This window comes from Branchiostoma floridae, chromosome 2 (assembly GCF_000003815.2).
Source record: "Branchiostoma floridae strain S238N-H82 chromosome 2, Bfl_VNyyK, whole genome shotgun sequence".
NCBI classification, from domain to species: Eukaryota; Metazoa; Chordata; class Leptocardii; order Amphioxiformes; family Branchiostomatidae; genus Branchiostoma; species Branchiostoma floridae.
The window spans coordinates 9,419,727-9,446,279 of record NC_049980.1 but is presented as its reverse complement, the minus strand read 5'-3'; the positions used below and the strand labels follow the sequence as shown (position 1 = coordinate 9,446,279).

Here is a 26,553-nt window from a genome sequence, read left to right as displayed (position 1 = left end):
AAGAATGTTATGTCACACTGCCCTATCTTGTGGTGGTTGAGAACACTAAAACCTTCATATAAATAATATTTTAGCAGCAGGCCACTGGATTACTGCAATCTTCCACTTCCAGTGCTAGCTGACTTTGGCAACTGACTAAAAAGAACTGTTTAATCACCTTCTGCTCCTGCAGCTGTGCTTTGATGACCTTGAACTCAGAGGACGGTGGTCTCTGGTTCGCCACTAGTTCTTCTGTGTCAGACAGCCACTCGAGAAGTGACGCTAGGGTCTCCTGGAACTTCCCAGAGTGCAACAGTGCTTGGTCCAGCTTTGCCTTCCGCTCAGACACCTTGGGAAGAAATGGATTAAAATCATTATACATGTATACTTATTCCAATCATCCTTATGTTTTAGATCAGATATTGAAGTATTAAACATGAAAATATGTATGTTTCCACATGAAGCATAGAGCACTTATTACATAATGTACAAAAAGTCTATAATGTAACTTTTCTCTTGCAACCTACATTCTGGCATTGATCATCAGAGGCAAGCTTTGCCAGGAATTGCCCACACTCCCTGTATTTCCTTACCTTCGATGCCAGGCTGTTCCATCTATCATTCACTGCCTCTAGATCAGCCTCCAGACCACTGGTGTTGACCCCAGGACTGGCAGACTGGACCAGTCCCTGGCCTGTCTTGTTGACAGAGTCCACCTGTGCCTGGAGGGGCTCGATGTGGGCCTGCTGATACTCCTGTAACACAGGGACAAACATGTCTGAACAAACATGTAAAATCTATACATTATCAATGAAGTTTAGACATCAAGGTAAGAAGATATGCCAAATAGCAGTCACTCAAACACCTGGATAGGACTTCAGAAATGGTCAGACACATCCACTACCTTTTGTCAGTGACACTGAGCATATCTATTGAACAGGTTTGATATTACGTTTTCATCAACCATGTCCAGGCTTTATCTTACTTTTGGTTTGATTCCTTTTGGACTAGCTAAATTTTTCCTCACCTCATTTACATATCAACTGATAGTCACTGATGCTCGGTGTCACTGACAAAACGTAGTGGATGCCAACTGAAACTTCTGGCCGTTTCCAACATCATATTTCAGTTGCTTGAGTAACTGCTATTTGGTATATGACTACACTTTATCCTATGCATGTTTGCAGAGGAAGATTTTAATTTCTAAGGCTAGTATGGCTTTGAGTGAGATACTGCAAACTGTGTGAAGGCATCACTGTATCTAAGCAGCTGCTGAGACAGCAGTACTAACCTGTAAGTTCTTGTCCAGTTGTTGGATGTTGGCCAAATCCCCACCAATGGGAGGCTGGGATTGCTGTTCCAGCTCTCCTTTCTCAATCCCATCATGCAGTGCAGCCAGGGTGTCATAGAAAGTCTGCAGCTTGCCGAGGGCGGAGGAGAGGTCCGTCTTTCTCCCCCCGGCCTTGTCGTTCAGTTTGGCCAGTCTTTTGTTGATTGCGTCAAGCTAGAGGAGGTTGTGTGACAAAAATGAAATTAGAAAAAAATCAATGTGAATCAAAAATAGTTGTTATGGCTTAGTCATTTTAGCCATGTCAGGGTTCGAAATACCCCGTTGCCCTGTTGTGCAGCACTACCATATTTTCTTTAGCGAAACTTACATGTAGTTTCAATTTTAGGTACCCTGGTAGCATTGTGTGCTACCTACAGTTTCAGGATGGAGACTGTAAGTGTCCTGCAAGCAGCCTACTGCTGTGAACACCAAGGACCAAAATCAACATTGCAACACTAGATCTGGGTTCAACATAAAATGTAGTATAGAAATGTTTATGGGCAACTTCAGTAAAGGGGGTCACAGCTTTTGGCTGTGGCTATAAAAAGTATTTTGAGCCCTGCATGTAATCCTGGTAACAACATCAACGTTAGCATATCTTTTCCCTATGTTCCTACACTACAAATTAATGTACATTTTTACCAAGACTGCAATAGACTTAGAAATGTAACATGATTCCAGCTAAGGTTTACCTGTTTCTTGAGGTCTTCTGGATCTGAGGCTGTACCAGAATCAATCAGTTCCTGACATCGTTTCACTGCTGCATCAGCTTCTGACTTCTTATCACCCAGTTTGTCATCGAAGTTCTGCAGATACAAAGAGCAAATGAAAAAGTACTTTAAAAGTACTTTACATCTATGTAAGACACATAGATGCGCTTTAAACTAATATTGAACCATGAGATTATACCATGTTTGACATACATGTTGGTCTCTATCAGGAAAAATGACTATTGAAAATATTGCCGCCATTGCTAATATTTTCTACATTCAGTGTTGTGCACTTACATTGATTTCCTCAATCTGAGCATTAATGGCATCGATGTCTCTGGCAACAGAATCCATGTTGTCAAGGTCATCCTCAAGGTCACCAAGGGAGGTCTGAAGGTCACGCAGGTTGTTCTGCAGAAGAAGATCGTAAGTTGTCATAAAACAGCAATATACCCCGGTACAATGCAGATTCTCCTGGACAATGACTTAGGTTAAATGAGCTGATCCTCCCTGAATCCTGTTCTTCCTGTTCACCCCAATTCTATATTGTATATATTGTAAACCTGGGTACCATCCACAGATAGTGGTTTGCTCCGACGTTTATTATACACTATATACAGTCGCTTCTCTGTGCTATTCAAATGCTCCTTTGAACAGGCATTCCAACACCCAAAACACCCTCCGTCCTCTTGATGTTGGAATGCCTGTTTGACCGAGCAACCTAGAACCCACTCCTTTATTCCCTCATTAATGGACATCACCACCCAAAGATTTGATACAGTTCCCAAGACGGGTAAGCGATCATAGGAGCAAACTACTACCCGGATGGTATCCAGGCTAACATATTGTAGTTTGGCTGGGCTTTATGTAATATTTTCCAAATTGTAACCTGATCATTCTGCAAACATGTTATTTGTGCTTGAAACTACTTCATGCAATGTTGTTCATCCTACCTGAAATTGGTTCAGCTCATGTAATCCTGACTCCAGCTCTCCGCACAGCTCTTCGATCCGACTGCTCAGTTTCTCACAGCGATCCTTCGCAGCCTCCAGCGGACCACGGATCAGGCTCGAGTCCGTCCCCTCAGGTGCGTCGGCCAGGACGCCCTCCCCAAAGTCCTTGGCATAGTCTATCTTAGACTGCAGATCAGCCACTTCGGACTGGAGATTCTAAAGCAAAGGAAAGTACAAATGTAGTTGGCATAATTCTGTGAGTTAAAGTCTTAATATGAGAGAAAGTATGAACTTACTATCACAAAAGTGATACGACTGATGCTACTGTTTAGTAAGATAACAAGCTCTGGCCCCTACAGCCTTAAAAAGGCTATCAGGGACTACCTCTACCTTTTACCTTAGCTGTTCAGTATGCCATCAACAGCGCTAAGTGTGAGTCATAGCTTTCTACATGATTTCTTTCATTCATTGCAGTGAAGACAAGGATCTACAAATGCAAGACATGGCACCCCAACAAGGCTATCTCCAGCTTTAATTTTTATTTCTGTCCCACTCATTTCTTGGGAGCCCCAGTTGTTGATTTTCCTGGTTAAATATGTCATTTCAAGCATTGAAAGTACATTTCCAGCAGTTTCATGGCATTTTTGGGACAGATGGGGTAAAATTATTTTCTGTCCTAACAACCAAATTTCAGTCACGGGACAGAAGGATGCATGACTGAAGACCAATAATCATCTCCCAACTGAAGATCTAGGGTACCTTGAGGTTCTGGAACTGTTTGCTGTCCCTTGCCTCTGGCCCGAGGGTCTCCTGCTCCGCCAGCTTGTCCTCCTGCTTGATGAGTTTGTCCTGGACATCCTGAACAGCCTCGTTAAACTCCTTCAGACGTCCTAGCATGTCCTCCAGGGATTGTCTCCTCTCTCCCAGACCTAAGATTAGAAGGGAAGGAATCATCAACTTTGTCTCCCTGGAGGTTTTGAAGAAACAGCACTTATTTATTTACTTATTTATTCTGCTGTTTACAAGCCGTCAGCGCTGCCCAACAAGCCATGGGCTTTTGCCAAGTGCTAACCCTGGGAGAGAGAAATGGCCCTCATAAGGCTTTTTTTCATAGATTTACCATTTACCACAAAACAAGGCTCTCAAACGTTTTGTGTTACTACAGTAACTGTACTGGATTGTGATGATAGGTTCACCTATGACTTGAAAAGTTTAGGGCTCTAACCTATCAAGAAAGCAATTACAAGGAACCTTGTTCCATAATGATGTTGATCTAGGAAAGAAGCTTTCAGCGTAGAACTTCTTTCTGATCAGAGGGGGATTATGGAAGAAGAAAGTTAGAGTGAATTGTTTCCTTAGAAGTGGCAAAACATGTGGCCCTGACTTGTACTGTATAATGTTGAGGGGACCCTGATGATTTCGTACCTTGTCCGAGCTGCTGGTATCTGGAGTTGAAGTCAGCGGTGGTGTCCATGACACTCTGGTCGTCTGCTTCACAGCTGTTGACGAGTGCATCAGACACGGAGTTGAGCGACTTCACACCTGGCTCGTGCTCCTGACCATCCTTCTCAAGGAGCTGTATAGGAGAAGATAATTTAAGGTTCTTGTGTTGTTGTGGAATCATGTGAAAGTCATAAAACAAAGCAAACATGCACGATTAGTGCTTCTAAGCTCATTGAAGAGGTTCATCAGTCACGCATGAATACAGTTACTCTAAATTTTCTCGCGCGCGAGATCGAGACTGGGTAACTCTCCATGAACTCCGTGAACTATCAGCTGTCGAAAATTTGGAGGTACAAATGTATGTACCTTACCTTTAAAAACAGTCATTGCTTGAAGAAAATTTGGAGTAGCTTCTAAACTATTGTTCAGAAGGGCTTTATTCTGTAGACACCATGCAAGAGCTTGGATCAAAACCCTTTCATACAATGTACAATTACACAAAGAGGATATTTCTAAATCTTTTTAGCACGAAAGCTTGTTGCATGTATCAACATGATGACAAAGACATGTCTAAAGCTGTTTACTTTTCTCAAAGTAAGACCCTATACTGCTAATGGTAACAAGATCATTACCTCCACTTCTGTGATCTGGTCCAGTAGCTCATCAAGTTGAACACTGACGGGGCTCATCGCCTCCAGCTGTTCCTCTGCCTCGTGTAGCCATGGCAACAGATCCTCCAGGAGCTGAGCGTATTCCTCCGCAGCTTCCTTACAGGTCTGGTGGGAGATGAAGGGAAAAGTGTTATCAACAAGGCATACATTCAAGAAGTACACTGGTGTGTTATCTTACAGGAATTGCCCTTCTCTTGCGTCAATGAAGGTTAGACATCCAGGTAATAAGATCGCCAAATTTCCACAATCATTATGCCCGTTGCCAAAATCATATCCAGCTGCCCTTCTCCTGTTTTAAATAGCTATTTTGCTTTCTTAACAATGGCTGACACACAATTACTTTGTCAACAATAGTAGTATGAGCGAAACAACTAAAAAAGGGAAAGGGCTTCCGCAAACTTGGAGTCAAGTGCATTTGTACATGTTTCAACAGAAACAATGGACTGTTGTACATTGTAAAAAATGCCCAAAAGCAGTTACTGTCAAGCAAGTCTGGATATGATTTTGGAAATGGTCAGACATTTCAGGTAGCATCCACTGCCTTTTGTCAGTGAGAATGTAAGAAAGCTTCTCTCCTTTAAGAAATATTATTTTTCTAAGGCCCATACTTGTAAGCATTACAAGAGTGAAAGGTCTTACAACAAGCCCATAGATCATACCTGTACTTTCTCCTTCCTTGACTCCGCCCGGTTGCCGAGATCCTCCCATCTCTTCTTCAGCTCCTCCAACTGATCTTCCAGGGCTGCCCTGTCTGCACCACGGGTCTCACTCAGCAGTTTCTGGCCTTCAGACAACACTGCCTTCACTGATGGGTCTTTGGTGCTCAGTTCTTTGGTCAAATCCTGTGGAAACGGGTCATGATTCATTAGTCAAGGCTTTAGAACACGAACATTCGAAATGAAAATCTGGTCCACTTGTACAGTAAAACAAATAGTGCAAGCAGACTGAAACATTTATCTCCTGCCGCATATAGTCTTACTCAATTCCTTTATTTTCCCAAAACAGTTATATACCCCGACTCACAAGGGCGACACAAGTCAAGGTCCTTATGGTCGTGTGATGGACAAAAACTATAATCGTCAAGTCTAGGCAGGGACAGTTTCTGATTGTCTGGCAATAATCTATTTTCAAAAATCACAGCTTTATCATTACCTGTATATCTGTCCACTGCTGGTCCAGTTTGTCCATGTCAGCAGACACAGATTCCTGGCTGTCCAGCTGCTGTTCCTTGTCCTTGACCCAGTTCAGAAGGTCGTCAAAGGACTGCTGGAACTCTTGAGAGGACAACAATGCTGCCTCCAACTTTTGCTGTCTGTCAGCTAGATAAAAAGAATAAACAGCATGGTCACAATGTTTTCTATTTCATTGGAAAATTTAAAACAGAAAAGTTGTGTTGTACAGCAAGCTATGATCTAAGTACATGTAACCTAATCAGGGCTCTAGCCAGCTCGAATTTTTTTTCCGTCAGCCAATTCCCATTGCCGCGAAACACTATTCCAGGAGTTAGAAAGACTGAACGGAGACCTTGAAAACGGGTTTTTAATGAGATCATTGTATGCGAAAGGGCGCCAACACACATTGTCAGCAATCATAACAATAGCAAAACAAACAGTGTGTAGCTTTTACGGCCGTGAACGGCGTCCCCAAGCCGCCTGTAGCTTCCACCAAGGATTTTTTGTCCGTGAAGGTTGACGGATTGGTTTTAAGATTTTCCGTCACATCCAGCATATTTCTGTCAAATGATGGAAAAACGGACACTGGCTAGAGCCCTGAACCTAATCTTTCAGTATTGGGTTTCTATATTGTGTATCTTTTGTTTGGAAAATTAATAAAAACTGTGATTTATAAAAAAAAAACCTTTGGATAAGGGAGCTTCTGACTTTCATCATGACAAAACATACTCTGTTATAAGTATAACAAGCATGCTATTGGTAACAGAGTATTAATGTGCTCCAATCTAATATAAAAATTCACCTTGTCTTGTATTACAGTATCAAGAACTACTTAATTAAATATCTACATCATAAGATACACATAGCGTTAATCAAATTGTCTATTTTACAGCAGATATACATGTGTATGGCTTACCAATTTTGCCAGCCACTCTGTTGAAAGGACCCTTGACAGCGTCTAGTCTTCTTCCCAATTCTGCCTGCATCATAGGATCATCATTCAGGGCCTGTAGCTTCTCACATGACTTCTGAGCCTCCTCAAGTTTGGGCTGCATGTTGGACAGCTCCTCCTGCAGCACCTTGGCTTGCTCCATTTGTTCCTTTACCACATCAGGCTGTGAGCTGACAGGTAATTGGCCATTCAGCTTGTCAGTCACTTCAGGCAGCCAATCAGACAGCTCCTTAGTGGCATCACTGAACTTCTGACCCTCTTCCATGGAAGCAGCTATCTTATCCTCTCTGCCCTTCAGTTGCCCAGTTAGCTCCTCCCACTTTTGATTGACAGCTGCCATCTGTTGGCCAATGGGGGAAGCTTTGGCAGCATCTGCATCCATGGAATCAAGGACGGCTTGTCCTGATTGGTTGAGCTGGTCTAGTTGAGGTTTGTGGCTCTCAAACTCACTCAGAATGACCTAGACAAAACAAGTCAGTTAACACACAGAGTGCATGATGTGGCATATCATCCATGTATGCTTACAGACTTTTTTCCTGGAATTAAGCATATGCCTAATCATATTGGCAGCATTTTAACATAATGGTCTGCACATCCCACAGCTAGTGCTAGTTCACCTTTATCCCCAAGGTAACCTATTTCCATTGTTTAAAATCGGGTAACTAAGGGATATCAAGGCGACGAGTGGTGTCTTTTAAACTGTAAAATTTTGAAAATACTGCAATTTCAAACTACCATCTATTGACTTGATATCCTTAAACATCCCGTTTTAAATACAACGGATATAGGCTACCCCACAGATAAAGGTGAACTCCCCTTAGAAATGTATCCTAATACTGCTCATCATCCAGTCGTGCAGGGTGCACAGATGAACATGACTCTCGCCCTCCACTCATCCCTTTCTTCCATAGCCTTGGGCAGATCTTCTACTGAGCAGCAAGTGTCTTCACAAAGCTGATGTAGATAAGTTAGTACTTGACTTTGCACTACCTGAACACCTCAAGAGGAAATAATGCAATAGGTATTCCTACAGATTATACAGAATCATAAGGAATAACTCCATTTCCTGACCTCGACTTGCTGCTGTTGGTTCTTCAGCATGGCAGCATCGATGGCCAGCGGGCCCAGCACAGCCACCATCTTCTCCTTGTCAGCAAGCCAGGAGGACAGCTGCTGCTGCGCTGCTGTGAAATCCTGCAGGTTTCCGCTGGCTGCCTCCAGCTGCTGCTGTTTGCTGGCCATGTCCTGTTCCAGCTGTTTCCACTCAGCATCTACAGGAGGACAATCAGAGTTAGACCTTTCATCAGGTGATACCAATAAGTCCAATATGATAGAGCTCTTGAGCTAGATGACATGCATGCCAAACCTTTGACACTCTCAACGCCAAAAGTTGCTATATGTGTATTTTATACAATATGTATACAGTAGAAGCCATTTAATTGCACATCGCATTTGCCAGCATATTTCGTGCAATTATCTGGGTGGTGCAACAAAACGAAGTTATCCAGCTGCACTGAACCAAAACGGGATTTGGGGATTCTGTGCAATTAACAGAAGTGAATCTGTGGTGCAATTAACTGGCTTCTACTGTACCTAATATTAAGTTGCTATAATGCACATCACTGTTGTTATTGTGCATTCTTCACAACAAGCATAGCTTCATGGCATTCAACAGTATCAAGTAGCAGTTTGGTCCCTTTTCCACTAGAAGGTGATTGCCGAACAGGAACAAACTTTAAGATAAATTTGTGTTATGATCAATTTCATGATTGGGCATGATGTGACATTTTTATTAAGTATGATTCAAAAGACAACAAAACACACAAAACATTTTTTCTTTATCTGTGAAACTGTTTTAGCAATGGTTGTAGCAAATGCCTACCCCTGTGTCAGGGAACCCAGCAGCAGTATAATCTAACCATGGATAGTGAGTGAGTGAGTGTGACAAGGAGATGTTACATGTAGCAATAGAAACATTCAGCAAAGTTCACTACACAAGATTATGACAGTAAGACCCTACCCATGGCCCTGAGTTTGTCCATGACCTTGTCGGTGCCCTCTGCGTCAGGTTTCTCCTGCAGCAGTGCCTGTGCCGTGTCCTTCAGGCTCTGTCTCAGGGTGGCGTGGTCAGACAGACCCTGCTGAAGGGCCTGGGGAGGCAAGGCAAAATAAGTCACACAATATGATACAATTGAAAACTTTATACCCGTGCACAATCAGCTGTCTGATCCTATGTTGTAATGACCCAAAGTCTATGTCACATGTCCAGACTGGAAGTCACCCATCTATGTGGCCAAGGTCCTATACACAAGTTTAACTTCTTGCACAAATTTGCTCAGTGCATGGCCACATGGACCAATTCTAGGCACTGAACCTAATGCTTACCGTAGCAGCATCTCTTCTCCCTAAGTCATAAACATCAAGCTTAAAAAGCTGAACTAAACGACTCAATAGGCAAAGCAGGGGTTACAAAGGCTGCTGCTAATTCTCTACCCCATTTTGCTGAAGTGCTTTTGATTCACTAATACTCAGAGGAAAAATAACTGATCTTGTTTTTATCAATGCCGAATAATGATAAAGTACTAATTGCCTAAAAGGTTAAGACTGGATGACACACTATCACACTTGCTGTTATCCAATTAGAGTGAAAAAAATACAGTTGTGCCGAACATACAGATTAGGTGTTGCATATCTGTTAGTCCTGACATAGACCGATTAAAGCATGCATGTGAAATTGAATTCTACATGTAGGAAGGCTGAGATTGTTCACCTTCTGCTGTTCAATCTGTTGCTGGACAGTCTTGGGGTCGGTTGCCGTGGGAACCCATGACTCCGCCTTGGTCTTGGCATCTTTCAACCATTCTATCAACTCCTCTCCCTCCCTCTGGAACTTCTCGGCCAAACCACAGGTGTCCTGTAGGTCAGCTTTCCTGTTCTCTAGCTCGTCCCCGAGGGAGTCGTACCGGGAGTTGGCATCGGCCAGCTGCTGCTGCATGGCAACCACTTCTGTAGAACACAACAGTTTCCATGGTTACGGTTACCATTGACCAAGTTCATGCCATACTAAGTAAACATAGTTTATGTCTGTTAAAGATTGACATCGTCATTATGTTATCAACACATATTAGAGTTAATACAAATAAATCAGGAACTCCTAACAAACGCCACATTTTAAATCATCATATCATCAATTCTAACAAGCACACAACAGGAGCGACCATGCCCAGATGGAAAAATGAAGAACCAATATTTTGGTTCGGCATATCAAGATCAGAATTCAGACATGATTGAAGAATAAGAGAACATGAATACTGGGTGAGAAGGGCAAATGGACATGTGGAAATGAGAGTGAAGAATGAAGAGGTGCTATGGATTCTACTTGTGAGAAAACTATAAACTTCATTGGCCTTTCCTGACCAATGAAGCCTAGTTAGAAGGAAATAGTTAGGAGCTGTTCATACTCTAATTTCAAAGACAGTGAGGAGCAAATCTGTTCTTAATTGGATAACAGGAAATATCGGTAGGTGGGCAAGTCAGGAAATGTGGAAGAAGGAGGGGTCAGCTTGCTAAGTTCCGTTTTTAGTTCATGAACAAACAGTGCTAACGGAGTGGTTTTGGCTTTTCTCGGCGCCACCTTACCTTCGGACGGGAGACCGTTTGTCTCGGCATGGTCAGTGCCGTTGTGGCTGATAAAGCCGCTGGAACTGCGGGACATACGATCAGGGCTGGTCACACCTGGGGGAGGGGGGCAGGCCAGGGGTCAGTGTGTCAACGACTCGCCAGGACAACACAAACACATAGGGAGACATGCACGTGGGGCAGGGGCAGCAGTATGATGGAATAGGTTGTCCAGTTAAAACAAATCAAACACTGGTAGTCATTACTCAAGTCAGGTGTCAATCTCAATCAAACAAGTTATAGTGATTTACTGAGGTAACAAAGAGAGATCAAATCTATGTGGCATGTACCCACCAGTCATTGTTTTAAATACAAATGTATATTTGACAAAATCAGCAAAAATGCGAAATTTCACAAAATCATTCAGGTTCAAGTCATGGAAAGATGGAAAGAAAGATTTACAGTCGTCCCACACAATCTTTGATCATTTTGCTTGCCAAGTCAAAATGGCCCCTTTTATCTCTAATATTAAATCATACAATTGTTTCAGTGAAGCAGAGATGCACATGTACACAATACAAAACAACACACAACAGCATATCCATAGATTTCTGATTGATGTATGAATGGGCAATAGGAGTATAGTTCAAAATGACATGATAACTTAAGCCAGCATGTAAAAAAAATATATAAAATGTGAAGTGAAAATCTTGATCAAAGTTTAATCCAAAAATGTTAAAGGGGGTTAGGAATGCATAGTCCCCAAAAGAATTTTTTCCATTCTTACTAATATTGTTGACCAGACTATCTCCATGAAATTCAGGACGGCAAGTGTGAAGGATACTAGTACTTTGAGGCTGGCCATCCAAACTCTGAAAACTCTTACTAACCATTCCCCTGGCAGCCTTACCTGGAGAAGTGATCCCCTTGTGTTTAGGTGAGGTGGTGGGGGTGAGATGTTTGCTGGGACTGACTGCCTCATCGTACGCAGGAACGCCCAACTTGGCACCCAGGTCGTTCACCTTGTCCAGCTTGGCTCGGAAGTTTTTGTGTTCCTTGATAAGGGGCTGGACACAAACAAAAACATTATCATGATCACTCAGCCCTTTATATGGGCAATGTATCTGATTTAGCTTAAGTAAAATAAAGACAAGTCAAGAAACAACCTTTTCTATGCACAGAGAATGTAGGATAGCACACATGTATCTTGTATATAAATGGATATCCATGAAGTTTTCAATCACAAAATGACTACATACAACAATGTAATCCAAACCCTATTAAGGGTCTAAATGACACACAATGCAATGTTGAGTCTTCTCTAAGGTCCAAAATCATCTACTTTGTAAGTGAAAACTTTGGATTATCAATCTTGTTCTTGATGAAACAATGTTATAAAGGGAAACATACTTAACACTTTACCAAATCTGAATTGGCCATTTGGAACAACTACGCTCCAATGTAATAATATTATCATATCCCAAATGCTGACTGAGAAGACATGTATAGTCTAGAGGCATTTTTGTATAAAGAAAACATACCATGATCTCATCCATGAGCTGCTTGAGTTTGTCAGTGTCCACAGGAACAGGCTGGAGACTGGCGACCCTGTCCTCCATGTTGTTGAGCCAGTCCTTCACCTCCTCCAGACCAGTGGTGTACTCTGCACTCAGCTGCTGCTGCACTGCAAGCTGGCCAGCTCTGTGGGCGAGGGGCAAGACACGTTTAGTTATCATGGGGATCGTTTGATAATTAGATGGGCTGACTGCACTCTCTCTGTAGCCAGAGGCTGAATTTTGAGGAGGAAAATATCTTGAGTGGTTGCTGTTTGCCACTAACTCCGGTTACCTCAATACCACAGTAATTGCCCTAGATTTAGTCATAGTACTGGAGGTTTTGAACCACTCACACTGGGAAGGACCCTTACTCTTTTTTACAAGTGTGGTGGGTTCTTAAACATGCTTGAGGTATGGCTCTCCTCAAACATAGGACTCGCATTCAGTCTCCTATCCCAGGGTTAGTCAGTTACTTGGAGAAACATGATACAGTAAGTGAGCATAGTAAGTGGAACTAAGAGGTTTTCCCTTCAGTTATAATAGCAATGAAAGAGCAAAGACAATTTAACATAGTTTTCACCTAATTTAGTACTGAGGAGTAAGGAAGACTAGTCAGCTCCAAGATCTCATACAGTAACCAATCAGAATCAAAAGTATGTTTGCTGGCAGCCAATAAACACCAACATTGGGTCAGGAATCATTGTAGAGGCCAAAAATAGAAAACAAGCCAACTAGTTGCAAGGTCATATGATTTGTAAACCAATCAGACGGCTGTATTTTCAGTGGATAGCCAATCAGCACCACTGTAACAACAACCATTATTTCAGCACCAAGGCTACTGAAGCAGACACCAGTACTGGAATACAAGGAGTCCCCTACCTGTCCTTGAGTAGCTTGTTGAGGTTGTCCCATGCCTGTGTTGTCTTGGCGATGTTCTGAGTGACGTAAGACGTGTCGCCCGTCTTCACGTCTCCCACCAGCTCATTCCCAGACTGCACCATGTTCTCCAGGCTGTCCTTGTGGCCTTCCACGGCACTGGTCACCTCCTGGGGAGAAAACATACCATTGATACATCTGTTGAGAACAGCAATAATATATAATAACCATTCATGGGTGCTGATAATAATAATCAGGACTTTTTGTATTTCTTGAATTGAAAGAGCTGAATATCAAATCCTGCAAACAAAGATACTATAGTATAGAAATTAATGCTCTTGCAAAAAGCATTAATGACAGAGTAGGGTTTTCTGACTCGTCATTTTTGTGGCCGTCAATTACAATTTTCTACACTCTTGATCTACCTGTGCTATACCCGCTTTTCATGTGATTCCTTGCTGTCCCTTGTTGTTCATACATACATACATCATCGACCGGAGGGCGGGACAAGGCTAGTACATGTCACTCCATAGGCCCCTATCTGACATAGCTTGCTCTAAATTCTCAAAATCAATACCAGAGTCTCTAGTTAAGGTGTCCGTAAAAGTCAAACTTCTGCAATGTACCCGGCTATTTGGTTTCCATAGAAGAACAGAAGACACTAGTTCCTGCTTTGCTCGGCAACAGTGTCCTGAGAATTTTACCCTTCGGTGAGTCAGTTTCTGGGATAGCTGTGGTAAATTTCCATATATGGTTTTGAGTGTAGCACATTGAGTCCATGATATGTTCTGTGCTCTAGCGAGCCGCGCCTGTAACCAGCTATCAAAAGGACCAGTGCGAAGTGTTGTTCAGCAACTTTATCCCAATCACCAAAAGATGCCTTATATGAAATCTGCGTATCAAGGACAGACAGTAAGCACAAATGTTTGTATGTTTTACATTCTGAAAAGCCTTTTTGCTTATTTGCTGTTTTCAATCTGAGTCTGTAGAGCATGGTCGCTCACCTTGACCTTGTCCTCCAAGTCCTTCAGGTCACCGTGTACGACAGGCTTGGACTCCATGGTCTCCATGGCAACAGCCAACCAATCCTGCAGCTTGGCCCTTTCATCCTCAAACTCGGTGAAGTTTCCTTCTATCCTGTTCAAGTCCTCGGTCCTCTCTTCGGTCTGACCTTTGACCTTAGCGTAGCGAGCGGTGATGTCGTCGAGGTACTCCTGCAGGTTGGGGCCCATGGTGGGGGAGCCAGAGGCGAGGACCTTCCCACAGGTCTCCTGTAGGGAGGCGACCGTGGCGTGCTGACGGCTGACATCATCAGCTAACACCTACGTCAGCGAAGAAAGGAATTGTACAGGTTTAATACAGACGTTCCTGTAGTAACTGCTGAGATGCTTCATCAAACATTCATCTCTTAGTTTGCAAGCTGAATTCCCTTAGACAGCACCACACAAGTCTTACGTTAACCCTTGCTCTATCTCTAATATAGGAGAAATATCTTAGAAATTTGACGTCCTAAACCTTATAACAAAACATATTGCAACCGGAAGTTCTGTTGCAGCACTAGGAGGCTCATCATCTAACTTGACCTTCCTTTTCCTAACCCTTACCCCCACCTACTGTACCAAATACCATTAAGAACCGACCACCGCTTCGAGTTACAGTATGCAGTGCCCACACACGGACAAACAAATAGCATTAAAAACATAACCTTCTTGGTAAAGGTAATGAAAATTTAGTGTCTTATAGTTATCTCACAGCATTGAACAGGAAGTAGACCTACACACCTTATGGTCAGCCATCTGCTGTGCCAAGGCCTCCTTGTTGACCGTTACAGCACCCTGTGTGGCCAGTTTCTTCTCCGTGTTGTCCAGCCAGCGAACAACACCGTCCAGACTGCCCTGCAGGCTCTGCGACTGCATCAGGGCTGCCTGCAGTTCATCTCCACGCTGGGAGATGGCCTCGTTTACAGAAGCAACCTGGTCGTCTATTGCACCTGTGGAAGAATCCATCACATTCGAATCAATGTTTGAGTTTGTTATCATGATCTGACATCTGAAAAAGCATATATATAGTAAGCTGGCTACTTATTTATAAACATTGATTTTAGTTGACCACTAATTTTATTTTGGTCATTTGAATCTGTTGCAATGTTTTGTTACTCTATGTGCGGCCTCTGTCCCCAGAAAGCACTGGAAAATGCAGTTAAGCCGAATGTATGACCTGAATGAATAAACAAACTGAAACATAAGCCTGCTAAGAATTGCAAATTCAATACCATCAACTAAAATATTCACAGAAATAGTTTTACTATTTTACACTCAAGCATTAGTTTCCAAGCTGTACCATTTTTGACCAACATAATTTAACGCAAGTCTTTAAGACACAGGGCAGTACTTACTTAAGGTATTGTTGACGTCTTGAGAATCAGCTAAGGCACCCTGAGACTCCAGCAGGGCATGGCCAGCCTGCCGGGTGTGGTCCACCTGGCCAGTGTGTGCCAGGACTTCTGACTGGAAGGCCTGGAATGGGAAAAGCAAACTTTTATCTTATTCATTCATCTTACATGCAACCTTTATTGTCCTGTGTTTGGAATAGAAAGGTTTTGATAATCACACCCTAGGCAGTAATGCTACTCCTAGCCTGTTGGATTAGTGTTGCAAGTATCTGTTGTCTTTTTCTTTTATTTCATTGAGATTTACCAAGATTTACAAGGATTGACATAAAAGGATATCAACCAAACTGTAAGGTTTGCTTCACTCACACAGGAAAGTCTTTTTGATATGTTTGGCGGATTCTTCTAACGTAATTGAGGCCCGCCTCTCCTCAAACACAAAACCTTCATTTAGTAACCTATTTGAGGGACGGCCCTAACCAAAGCTAGGTTCTCATATCCATCTGAGTGAGGAAGTCATGTAAAGTACCTTTCCAAAGGCCACAAGATCAGTAGTCTATCAGGGGATTCGAACCCAGGACCTCTGAGTTCTTGGCTAAACACCCTGCCATTACGCCCCTTTTGTGTTTTTTATTCCAGTCCAGTAAGCTTACTCAAAATTGAAAGCACACAAAGAGAACTGTTTATGGTGGCCTTGTGATTACTTTTACCTAACACTACATGTATGATAACATACAGGTACATACCTTCAAATCATCAATCTGTTTCTGTATTGATGCAGGGTCTCCCCCTACAGGCTCAGATGCCTTCTGATCAGCTGTCTCCTTGGCACTCTGTAACCATGGCAACAGGCTGTCCACAGCCTCTTTGTATTGCCTAGCAACAAAGGGATTGATGGATGCAATGAGTCAATACCAGTCCCTTTCAAAATCTACACTACTAGCAATGTTTGTTTTTTCTTACCTAGCATCACTTTTCCAGGTAAGAGGATATTCAATTGATACAAAAGTCGTTCAGCCTCTTTGGACAGATCTTGTTTATGAAAATCAGTTAATGAGTTTGGGAGCTCTGTTGAGTTATTTGCAGACTGAAATTATTACTCTGAGGTTTCTCATCTTTTAAGTGGAATGTCAATTTGTAAGATATTTGGGTAAAGCAGGTTGCACTGGACCAACCTACGATTTTAGTCAGGTTGTCCACAGTACAGGACTGTCTCCAGCTTTTATTATTTTTCCGTCTCACGCTTGTTGTTCATTTGTTTGGGTGAAATCTGTCATTTTAAGCATATGAAAACACAATTTCATTGATTTTATGTACTGAAGTTCACATTTTGGGGGTGAAATTTTTTCCATTCCAACAAGCAAATTTTTGTCCCAGGATGGGGGAATGGTACGTGGAGATGGCCTTGCCAAAGTATAACCAAAAGATTGGACTTGTAACAGAGCTTGAGACTTACTTGTGTTTGTGCACTGCATCCCCGAGCTGCTTGCCTTCCTGTCCACACTGTGCGTGCAGGTTTTGGTAGCGCTGGGCCAGGTTGTCCAGTTTGTCTTGCACGGTGGGGCTTGCCTCCTCAGGACTGAAGGGTTCCTCTGGTTTTACCTTGGCGTGGAACTTCCGCAAGTTCTCTTCATGCACCTGTTGGGGGAATGAAAGTGTTGAAGATCTACTTTTTTCCAAGCAACAATATATGATCTACATAGAAGATCATATCCCTGTTGATAATCGGCTGTCCCGGACCCAACTTGACGCGTGCATCCCATACAATCCACAAAGGAAATGACCATTTGACAGGTGCATCATCACGCGAGGTCTTATCATGCTTTTCTTTGGATGTGTGCACTTCTGCCCATTCACAAGAATACTGCACAGTACCTTATCAGCAAGGTCTAATTTGCATTTAGAAATTACAATCATATCCCTGTTGATGTCTAGGCAAGTAGTGCATTTTCGCTATGTCTCCATCTCACAAAACCACAGTTGACATCATCCAACAATATTTTCTTTACCATAAAATTTCAATACACTATACATGTATGTTCATGTTGCAATCAATAAAAAGGGCTAATGGAGTGTCCCTTCATACCTAAACTTTCTTTTTACAATACATTTGCATGTGCCATATGGTCACATCTGGTTACAAAGCCCATGATACAACATGTAAATATGGCAAACTACATTACATGGAAAATGTCCCAACAGCAAATAAGTAATCAGTAACAGCACACATACCTTAGCTCGGTCCAGGAACCTCTGTCCAGCCATTGTCACGAACCTCAGGTCACCCTTGTGGGCGAGGACGTCTTCTGACAATGTCTGAAAGTCACACGTCACAGACACTTGTCACAAGTTGTATGAATGACACAACAATGTCTGTACTACATTTACCTTACCTTGTACTATAAGTTTCAAATCTCCCCTTTTGTACATTGCAAATGCTATGGGCATAAGATCTAAAAAGCTTCACTGTATCTTTTATGGCCAAAACAGTGTTACATGCACATGATGCAGTAAATGGAGACACTAGAAAGAAGAAATGCATGTGGTACGGTAATCCAAAATTGGCTAAAAACAACATACAATACAGTATTTACAAGTACTTGTATATAGAACTGTCATGTTGTATATACCTTTTGCTTTTCTAACTGTTCCTTCAGCCCTTCAAGGTCGGAGGCCCCTTCTTTCACTCCCTCCATCTCTCCTTCTGCTTCTTCCAACCAATCATCAAAGGTCTTACATTCTGCCTCAAACTTCTGCAGCTCGTCCAACAAGGACTGCATCTGTTTCAACCTGGTCTCCGATTGGTCGGAGAGGTCGTCGTACATGTTCCTGAGCTGTGATTGGCCCTTGATGACGTTCTGCCTGGCGCTGGGTGACAGCTGGTCTCCGTGTGCGGCGACGAGCTGCTGTGCCTCCTGAAGGGCCAGCATGACCTCAGACTGCTGACCGCTGATTTCCTGGTGGAGGCTCTGGAAGTGACAGAATAAATAAAGGTTCAAACAAACAAAATGTAGGCTTCTGTATCTGTATCTGTATCTATATAGCAGGTATAACCACCGTTCGGCGTAACACACTAGCTTTTGCATACCAGTGACATTTATGTACATTCACCACAACAGAAGCCAATTTTACAGGGACATCCCATAAGATATCATCAAAAATCAATGTCGCTACACCATTGAAACTGATGGGGTCATCTTCGCAATATTTTGGTCGCATGTGGCCCGGGCAAGGGGTGGTAGCAGTCGCAATACGCAAGTGGTCGACTTCTGCAAGTTAATGCTTAATGCTTGTGTCATGGGGAAAATATTGGGACCGTCAAAAAGAGGTCGTCTTGAGGCAATGATCGTATTGTGCAAATGGTTGTTAGACAAAGTTGGACTGTAGATTACAACACAAAATCTGTTTGTACAACTAAAGGTCATCTTACTTTGGCATGCTAGTGACCTTCAGTTAGACAACAACACAAAATGCCTCCTGTTTGTACTTTTACAAGCAGTTTTTTCACCAAAGTTTTCATGATAATTGTTGACAGCTGATGGGCTACCTCATGTTCCTGAGTCTGTTCTGTGAGTTCTTCCAGGTCCTGCAGTGCAGGCTCTTGATCACAGAGGTCGCTCCTGTACTGTTCAATAGTCTCCAACAGATCTTGTATCTTTTCGTGGGCAGCCTGGCTCTGCTCTTCCAAAGCAAGCTAGGATGGATGAAATATGAGCCATTAAGCTTGCTAAATGTGCTGGTAAGTAGGACAGCTTTGTATGAGTGAGTGTTCAGTTGAGCATTTAAATATCCCAACATTTTGTCAATATTGACATACATTTGCTGTGATTTCAAAGACATTACCGTATAGCAGTTGTCAAAAGTAGAAAGAGAAGAAGGCTTTCTTTAAATCTTCTGACTTAAGCACAATGTACTAAACTACATTTGTATGATGGGTAAGTAACCATGAATGATGTACAGCAACCCTTCCTCTCTAACATGAACTACAACTTAGTTGTAGATTTTTTGTCTTTGTCTTCCATAAAACGTTCAATCTTTACACCATGTGATTGGCCAGGTCCTGAGTTTCCTACCTTCTGAGTCTCTTCATTCCTCTGTTCCTCTAGAGTCTTGTCCAGTTGGTTCATCCTGGCGTCTGACCTGGCCTTCAGGTCGCTGAACTCTGCCCTCAGGTCCTCCGCCATTTCGTCCAGTTCGTTGTACTCTTCTTGGTCGAGGTAGCTCTCCTGGCGGTCAAGGAAACGGTGCGTCTTCTGAACTGCGTCCGCCATTTGCTGGGCGTGGGCCTCGATATCATTGTATAGTTCCTACAAAACGAGACAATTTGTCGTGAAATCATGCAGTCTGGATCTTGGCATCTTAATCACAGTAACCAATTATATGCTGTGGATTTTCAGTTTTATCACCTTCCAGAGTATGACATGCCTGGCTGGTTTCTTGCAGGTAAATTTATGAGCCATAACAAAGGGTCAATCTCGATCACCATGGCATGAAATTTGGACAACAGCTTTCAGACTTGAACACATTAACATGGACACCAGCTACAGATCATGTACATTTATCCTCAGCTTCTTCTGATGGCTTCCAAGCTGAATGAATAGCCTATAATCTCTACTTTGTCTTCCCTTTAACATGTGCTCTATGAAACTGATTTAAATTTGTAACACTCATACAAGCACATGTATCTAGTAGACTCAGTGGCTAGTAACCTACTTCCCCTATGGCCTCCAAAATGCTATGGAACTACCTTTACATACATACCTGCTAAGAGACATTTCAAAACAATCTGCACAAGATCCAGTTTCATAGCACAGGTCTATGGACACACTTGAGACAAGCTCTGCTTACCTGATGCTGTCCGTGCTGTTCCTCAAGAGTTGGCAGGTCATTGCTGATTGGCTCTTGCTGGTCCAGCTGTTCAGCTGCTCCAGCCAGCCAGTTCTTCAAGGCCTGCAGCTTTTCCAGCTGTTCTGCCTTCTGCTGGGCAACTCGGTCCTGGAATAGAGTACGAAGATTAATCTCCTCAAGCTCATATTGCCGGTAACCCAATCAAACTATAGTATTTCTAATGGGAGGCCAATCAGCAGTAGTGTTTCTAAAGAATGGCCAATCAGCACTAGTATTTCTAATGGATGGCCAATCAGCACTAGTTTTGCTAATGGATGGCCAATCAGCACTAGTATTTCTAATGCATGGCCAATCAGCATTAGTATTTCTAATGCATGGCCAATCAGCACTAGTATTTCTAATGGATAGCCAATCAGCACTAGTTTTGCTAATGGATGGCCAATCAGCACTAGTTTTGCTAATGGATGGCCAATCAGCACTAGTATTTCTAATGCATGGCCAATCAGCATTAGTATTTCTAATGGATGGCCAATCAGCACTAGTATTTCTAATGGATGGCCAATCAGCACTAGTTTTGCTAATGGATGGCCAATCAGCACTAGTTTTGCTAATGCATGGCCAATCAGCACTAGTTTTGCTAATAGATGGCCAATCAGCACTAGAATAATAACTACAACAATTTCAGCACCAAGGTCATTGGCTGTTAAGTGAATTATTTCCAAAATGAAATGTGCCAGGTTCTTATCTAAGGATGTGGTTGTTTTTTATTCTATTTTTCTTATTATTAAGTTTCACAAATACTGGTTGAAAAATGAGAATAAAAAAATCATATACTTCACTCACTTTTCTTTCGCTCTCCTTCTCCTTTGCCCCCAGCATGTCCTCCAGGACCTCTATCCTGCCTTCGTTCTTCTCCTTGATGTTGTTGAAGCCCTTCTCCAGGTTGTTGAGGTCGTACTGCAGGTCCTTGGCCTGCTCCACGCTCAGCTTGTCCTTCTGTGCAGCCAGGAACTCCCGACCGGCCTTCAGGGCAGCGTCCACGTCCGCCTGGTGCCCCGTGATGTCATCAGCTATGGCCTGTCAACAACAACAATCTTTAGAATGCAAACATGGCTGATACGCCAAAATAGCAATTATTCAAGCAGCTGGGTATGATTTTGGAAAATCATACCCTAATGCTTCAGTAATTGTATTTGGCATATCTTATTACCTGGATGTCTAAACTTCATCGACAAACATACAGAGCAACTGCAAAATCTTTGAACCAAACCATTGTATAGCGTAACTCAACTGTACGTATTTTTTATCTTGACTTAGCAACTTCAATTAGCCATTAATATAGAATGCTGAAATCTTGATATAGGTCATGAAATCTTTCACTTTTTATGCTGTACATGAATAGTACATAGTCGGACATAAAGGATACTGAGAATCTGTTTCAGAGAGGTTCAACATACACAGTGCACCTTTCTACATGGTAGTTTTGTACATGGTAACAATAAGCTGCAATTCATTTTCATTCAGTTATTAGGCCATTGCTAGTTGATGCTTACTCTTCATATCCAGAATACAAATATTTCTTTAGGCTTAAAACTAATGAACTGTGAAAAGCTGAAGCTGATGATGCAAAGCAGATAGCTGTGGATGAGCTGTAGACTGACATGACTTGATGGACAAAGCAGGCACCAAGTGGCACACGTGTGTGTGTACTACAGCAGTCATATCATTGTGTTAATGGGTTAATATGGGATATTTTATTCTTTGGCAGTTCTGTTGAAAATCTCTACCAGACTTCAGTATTGGATGCTTGTAGTCAATGGTCTACAAACTGGCATACAAATAGGTATATTTACCATGTGTAAAACAACAGGATTCACAAACTAATCACCTACATGTAGCCAACAGATCTCAAAACAATAATTTTTCAAAAACAAATCTGAAAGACTTAGAGAGTTTGGTAGAAACTTGAATATGACTGCTATAATACATGTATCATAATGTCACCAAAGCAGTGAAATGTAAGCATGAACCAAAAAATGATTGAAATGAAATGGAATGAACAATGACATTGACAATGAATGTACGGTGGGTGAAAAGTGAAATGACATGGAAGCAAAGCATATGAACCCAAAGCATGCAGGGAAAAACTTTATTGTTTGGGTAATACATACAGGAACACAAGACCATTTGAAATTATCTAAATTACAACTTCATTATGATGTACACTTTGAACATGCATAGTCAACAATTAAACACACAAGTAAACATGACATCAGAGTTAGCATGCATAAAACAGGCAAGTTGTACAACAAATAAGTTTAGATTTTTCTGAATGACTTTAGGATAAAGTTATGATTATTCAAATCAAGTTCACAATGTAGAAAACAGTAACTCTTCATTGTTTTCAGAACAGTTACACAAAGTTATAGAAACAGATGATGAAATGTTAAAACAGAACACACTCTGACAGTGGATAACACTTTTATGAAAGTTAAGATATCCAGGGATGAATAATGATATGAATCAAATCTACACCACTGGACAAAGTTTTCCGAGGATAACAGAAGTTCCAGATACTGCCTACCAATCTTTAATTCAGATTACTGAAGAATGGTGGAAAGCATCTAAGACTTCTGTTAGTCTAGTGGCATAGATCTAATCTAATATATTATCTGACAGTGGATGAAAGAAGAACAAGCAAGGGGAACAACCACTAACAACAACCTAAGAGGTGTACAATATTGAGAAAATCTTGATTTTATGAATTTCCTCTCCAAGCCCTTTATTGTAACTCCAATGACTGACAGCTGCTTTTATCCTGTACACCCCTGTCATTAATTAGTGGTGCATCCCCAGAGTTAGACCACTGCAACCAGGTTACCACCACTGTCACCACACCCTCTACCTTCTGTTCCGCCAGTTGTTTCTGGAGTTCAGCGAGGTCGCCTCGGACCAATCGCTTCTCGCTCAGGGCGTTCTCCGTGCCTGCGATCCAGTCCAACAGATCCGACACCTTCCCAGCATGCTCGGCATGCTCAGTGTCCATCTGTGCCTGAAATAGCGCAGCAGTTTTGTTCAAAATCAAGTCCTCTGGTGTACGACAACATGTGAGAAATCCTTCCTAGATCACAGGAGTTTCTCACCAGCTTCTGAGGAACATTTCTCATTAACTTCCTATCATGGTTATATTTTGCCAGCATACGTAGTCATAATTTTGTTTGAAATAGTTTCAAAGACCATGTAAAAAAAGGACTCTTGACTGCCGTTTTGCAAAAAGAGGCTTTGACTTTGAGCTTTCCATGGATTTCCATCAAAACAAAGTTACGTCAAAACAAAAACATGCCACCTGAAAACATTTAAAGTTAAAGGTGTTGTGGCATAAATCTTGAGAATTACGACAGGTCCTGGTTCATCCATTGTTGCAGTACAATAGCTTGGGAGCATATAGTGGTTCTCCATATTGGGTAGGATAAAACTATGAAAATTTTTCCCAACCAAATTTTACCAGCCTAATGTCTTCAACCTGAATTGACGGACAACTTGGACTCAAAAGATGAATGTCCATACTACCAGTTTAACTTTGGTTTGATGAAAAAAATGTGAATGCTTATCCGCATAGAAGGTAAGAATTGATAATCATTTGTTTTGAAGAAGTCGAAATTGGTACAAGGCTCCCGCATTTTCAACACTGAAAACCACCAAGTGCAACCATCAACATCGGTACTGCATACTGTTGCGGTTATCAATTAAGTTATATCACTTCTTGCAGTGAACAGGAAAAAGTGCATTCAACGTCAAAAAGCCAACAAGCAAACAACACAAGTTACTACAGACACAAGTTACTACCACAGGACATGACAGTTAGCAGACACAAACATCAAGACTTACATGTAGTATTCTAACAATTATCACATGGTGCACACATATATATATATATATACACTTAGTCAACATCACAGATGAGGAGAAGCTCTGATTGTCATTGGAAACAGATATTATGAACATACATGATTATTGCGTCTACACATAAAACAACTAGACTTGCCAGGTAAGGGACAGGAGTGGCTGTCTTATAGGAGACTACCACACTGACAGCTACATGAACAGAAGCAAGGGCCACATCATGGGGAAGGGCTTGCAAAATCACTCACATCAGAGCTAAAAGCGTTCTAGAGACTATGCTTGGAGATCGAGCTATGGAACGACTGGAAGACGATGATTTAGAGTGCGCGCAGAGAGGTCAGGCTGCATGATTGGGTAAATCTGATGCAGCGATTATCGGGGCGAGCGAATCGTTGATCATTCCGGTGTACATGAGGGTTCTTTATCAGCTGATTCTCACTGATTGGCTGGTGGTCATATGGGAGTGTTGAAAAATTGAGGTATGTGTGTTTGGATTGGATTTAAAGGAGTTTAAAGCATTGTTTTGTTGTGCCTTACATTAAAAATCAAATATGACTAGAAGAAGGTTAATAATAATCACACTTGGAAGACATGAACATGTACACAAGGAGAAAGTAACAACGACAACAAAACAACATAAAGAAGTAGTGAAAAAAAACATGCTATTGAACATGGTTGTCATTGCATTTGATTGTCATTGCATTCTAAGAAAAATTAACAAGAAATCAAGCAATTCTTTAAACACACTAAATATTCATGACACAGTCATGCACTATAAACTACATGAAAATCATCAAGCAAAACATGCAAAAAATTCTAAGAACACTGTAAGCAGAGCAGCAGGTTTTAGATGTATGTAATATGCAAGCTGAGAAGTTTGACAACCAGAGATTTGGCACTGTGTGGAAGCAAGCGGGCACACTCCAACCTGTCTCACCTTCAGGTGTACGTCCTGGGCTTTCAGCGCCAGCCTTTCAGCAACTTCCTCTGGGATCAGGCCAATAGCAACTGCCTCCTCTAGAGAAATCTCATCCCCCGTGTCCGGGTGGATAAGTCCCCCTGATGACAGCTGCTTGGCCAATAGTACAGCAGTTGTGTCATTGTCAAGGTGACCTTGCTGAGATGCCTGGAAGACGTTTAACCTCCTCCCTGTACGGGCGTCGATGATTCCCCCCTGCTCAGATTGAGCCTGCAGCAAGCTCGTGGCTGTGTCATAGTTCACCAGCCCTCTCTCTTTGGCCTGTATGACAGAGATTCTTTCTCCTGTTTTAGGGTCCAGAATACCTCCAGTTCCAACCTGAGCATCTAGCAGGGCCAGGGCTGTTTGCTTGTCAACAAGACCCTGAGATATAGCCTGTATGTCAGACACACGTTTGCCTGTTCTCGGGTCAACAATCCCTCCATTTGCAATTTGTTCTTCAAAGATGCCCTGTGCTGTCTCCTGGTCGATGATTCCCCGTTCCAAAGCCTGGAGCACAGTAAGTCGATCATCGGTTTGTGGATCTATGATACCTCCCAGTCTGGCTTGTGCCTCTAGGACCTTCTGAGCCATGACAGTATTGATAAGTCCACGTTTTTCTGCCTCCATCACAGACAAGTATTCACCGGTCTGTGGGTCACGGATGCCTCCATTACAGGACTCCCTTGCCAGTAGCTCAACAGCAAGTTCCTCGTCAATGATTTCTCTGTCCAGAGCAGCTAAGGTGGGGAGTCTGTCTCCTGTTTCTGTGTCCACGATACCCCCTCCCAAGAGTTGCTGCTCTAGAATAGGCAGTGGGCTGTCGGTGCCAACCATGGTGCCAACCGTGCTAACTTGGACACTAGCCATGGTCCCTGGTGGTTGGTCAACCTCCATCTCCTCCTCATCTGCCTGAACCTTATCATCTGTAGCATCCTGTTCTTGCCTGTTAAGGAGACAGAGAGCCATGTCTGTGCTGATGACTCCAGCTTCCTGAGCATCTGAAATGGACATTAGCTGACCAGTTTTGGGGTCAACGATTCCTCCATTCTCCAACTGAGCCTCCAGAAGCCTCATGGAGGAATCACGATCGATCAGACCGCGATCCTCGGCTTCTGAAACCGTCAACCTCTCTCGTGTGGCTGGGTCGAGGATGCCTCCACTCTTGGCCTGAATGTTCAGAAGGTCATCTGCA

General features: G+C 42.4%; 1 protein-coding gene across 1 annotated transcript in view; it reads right to left on the bottom strand.

Moving 5' to 3' along the window:
* Positions 1-26,553, bottom strand: part of LOC118403238 (microtubule-actin cross-linking factor 1-like) — a gene marked incomplete in the record, with an annotated part of 170,307 nt that overhangs the window by 26,037 nt on the left and 117,717 nt on the right. The window contains 32 exon segments of the mRNA XM_035801844.1: positions 158-328; positions 573-734; positions 1,271-1,483; positions 2,002-2,115; positions 2,317-2,430; positions 2,973-3,188; positions 3,732-3,901; positions 4,398-4,548; positions 5,048-5,191; positions 5,746-5,928; positions 6,239-6,405; positions 7,175-7,670; positions 8,282-8,481; positions 9,231-9,360; positions 9,981-10,216; positions 10,850-10,945; positions 11,739-11,895; positions 12,370-12,529; positions 13,264-13,430; positions 14,265-14,582; positions 15,042-15,250; positions 15,656-15,776; positions 16,396-16,525; positions 17,106-17,287; positions 17,882-17,965; positions 18,280-18,618; positions 19,197-19,343; positions 19,723-19,956; positions 20,498-20,644; positions 21,341-21,574; positions 23,403-23,549; positions 25,338-26,553. Of these exon segments, the coding sequence (XP_035657737.1) occupies positions 158-328; positions 573-734; positions 1,271-1,483; positions 2,002-2,115; positions 2,317-2,430; positions 2,973-3,188; positions 3,732-3,901; positions 4,398-4,548; positions 5,048-5,191; positions 5,746-5,928; positions 6,239-6,405; positions 7,175-7,670; positions 8,282-8,481; positions 9,231-9,360; positions 9,981-10,216; positions 10,850-10,945; positions 11,739-11,895; positions 12,370-12,529; positions 13,264-13,430; positions 14,265-14,582; positions 15,042-15,250; positions 15,656-15,776; positions 16,396-16,525; positions 17,106-17,287; positions 17,882-17,965; positions 18,280-18,618; positions 19,197-19,343; positions 19,723-19,956; positions 20,498-20,644; positions 21,341-21,574; positions 23,403-23,549; positions 25,338-26,553 (6,955 nt within the window).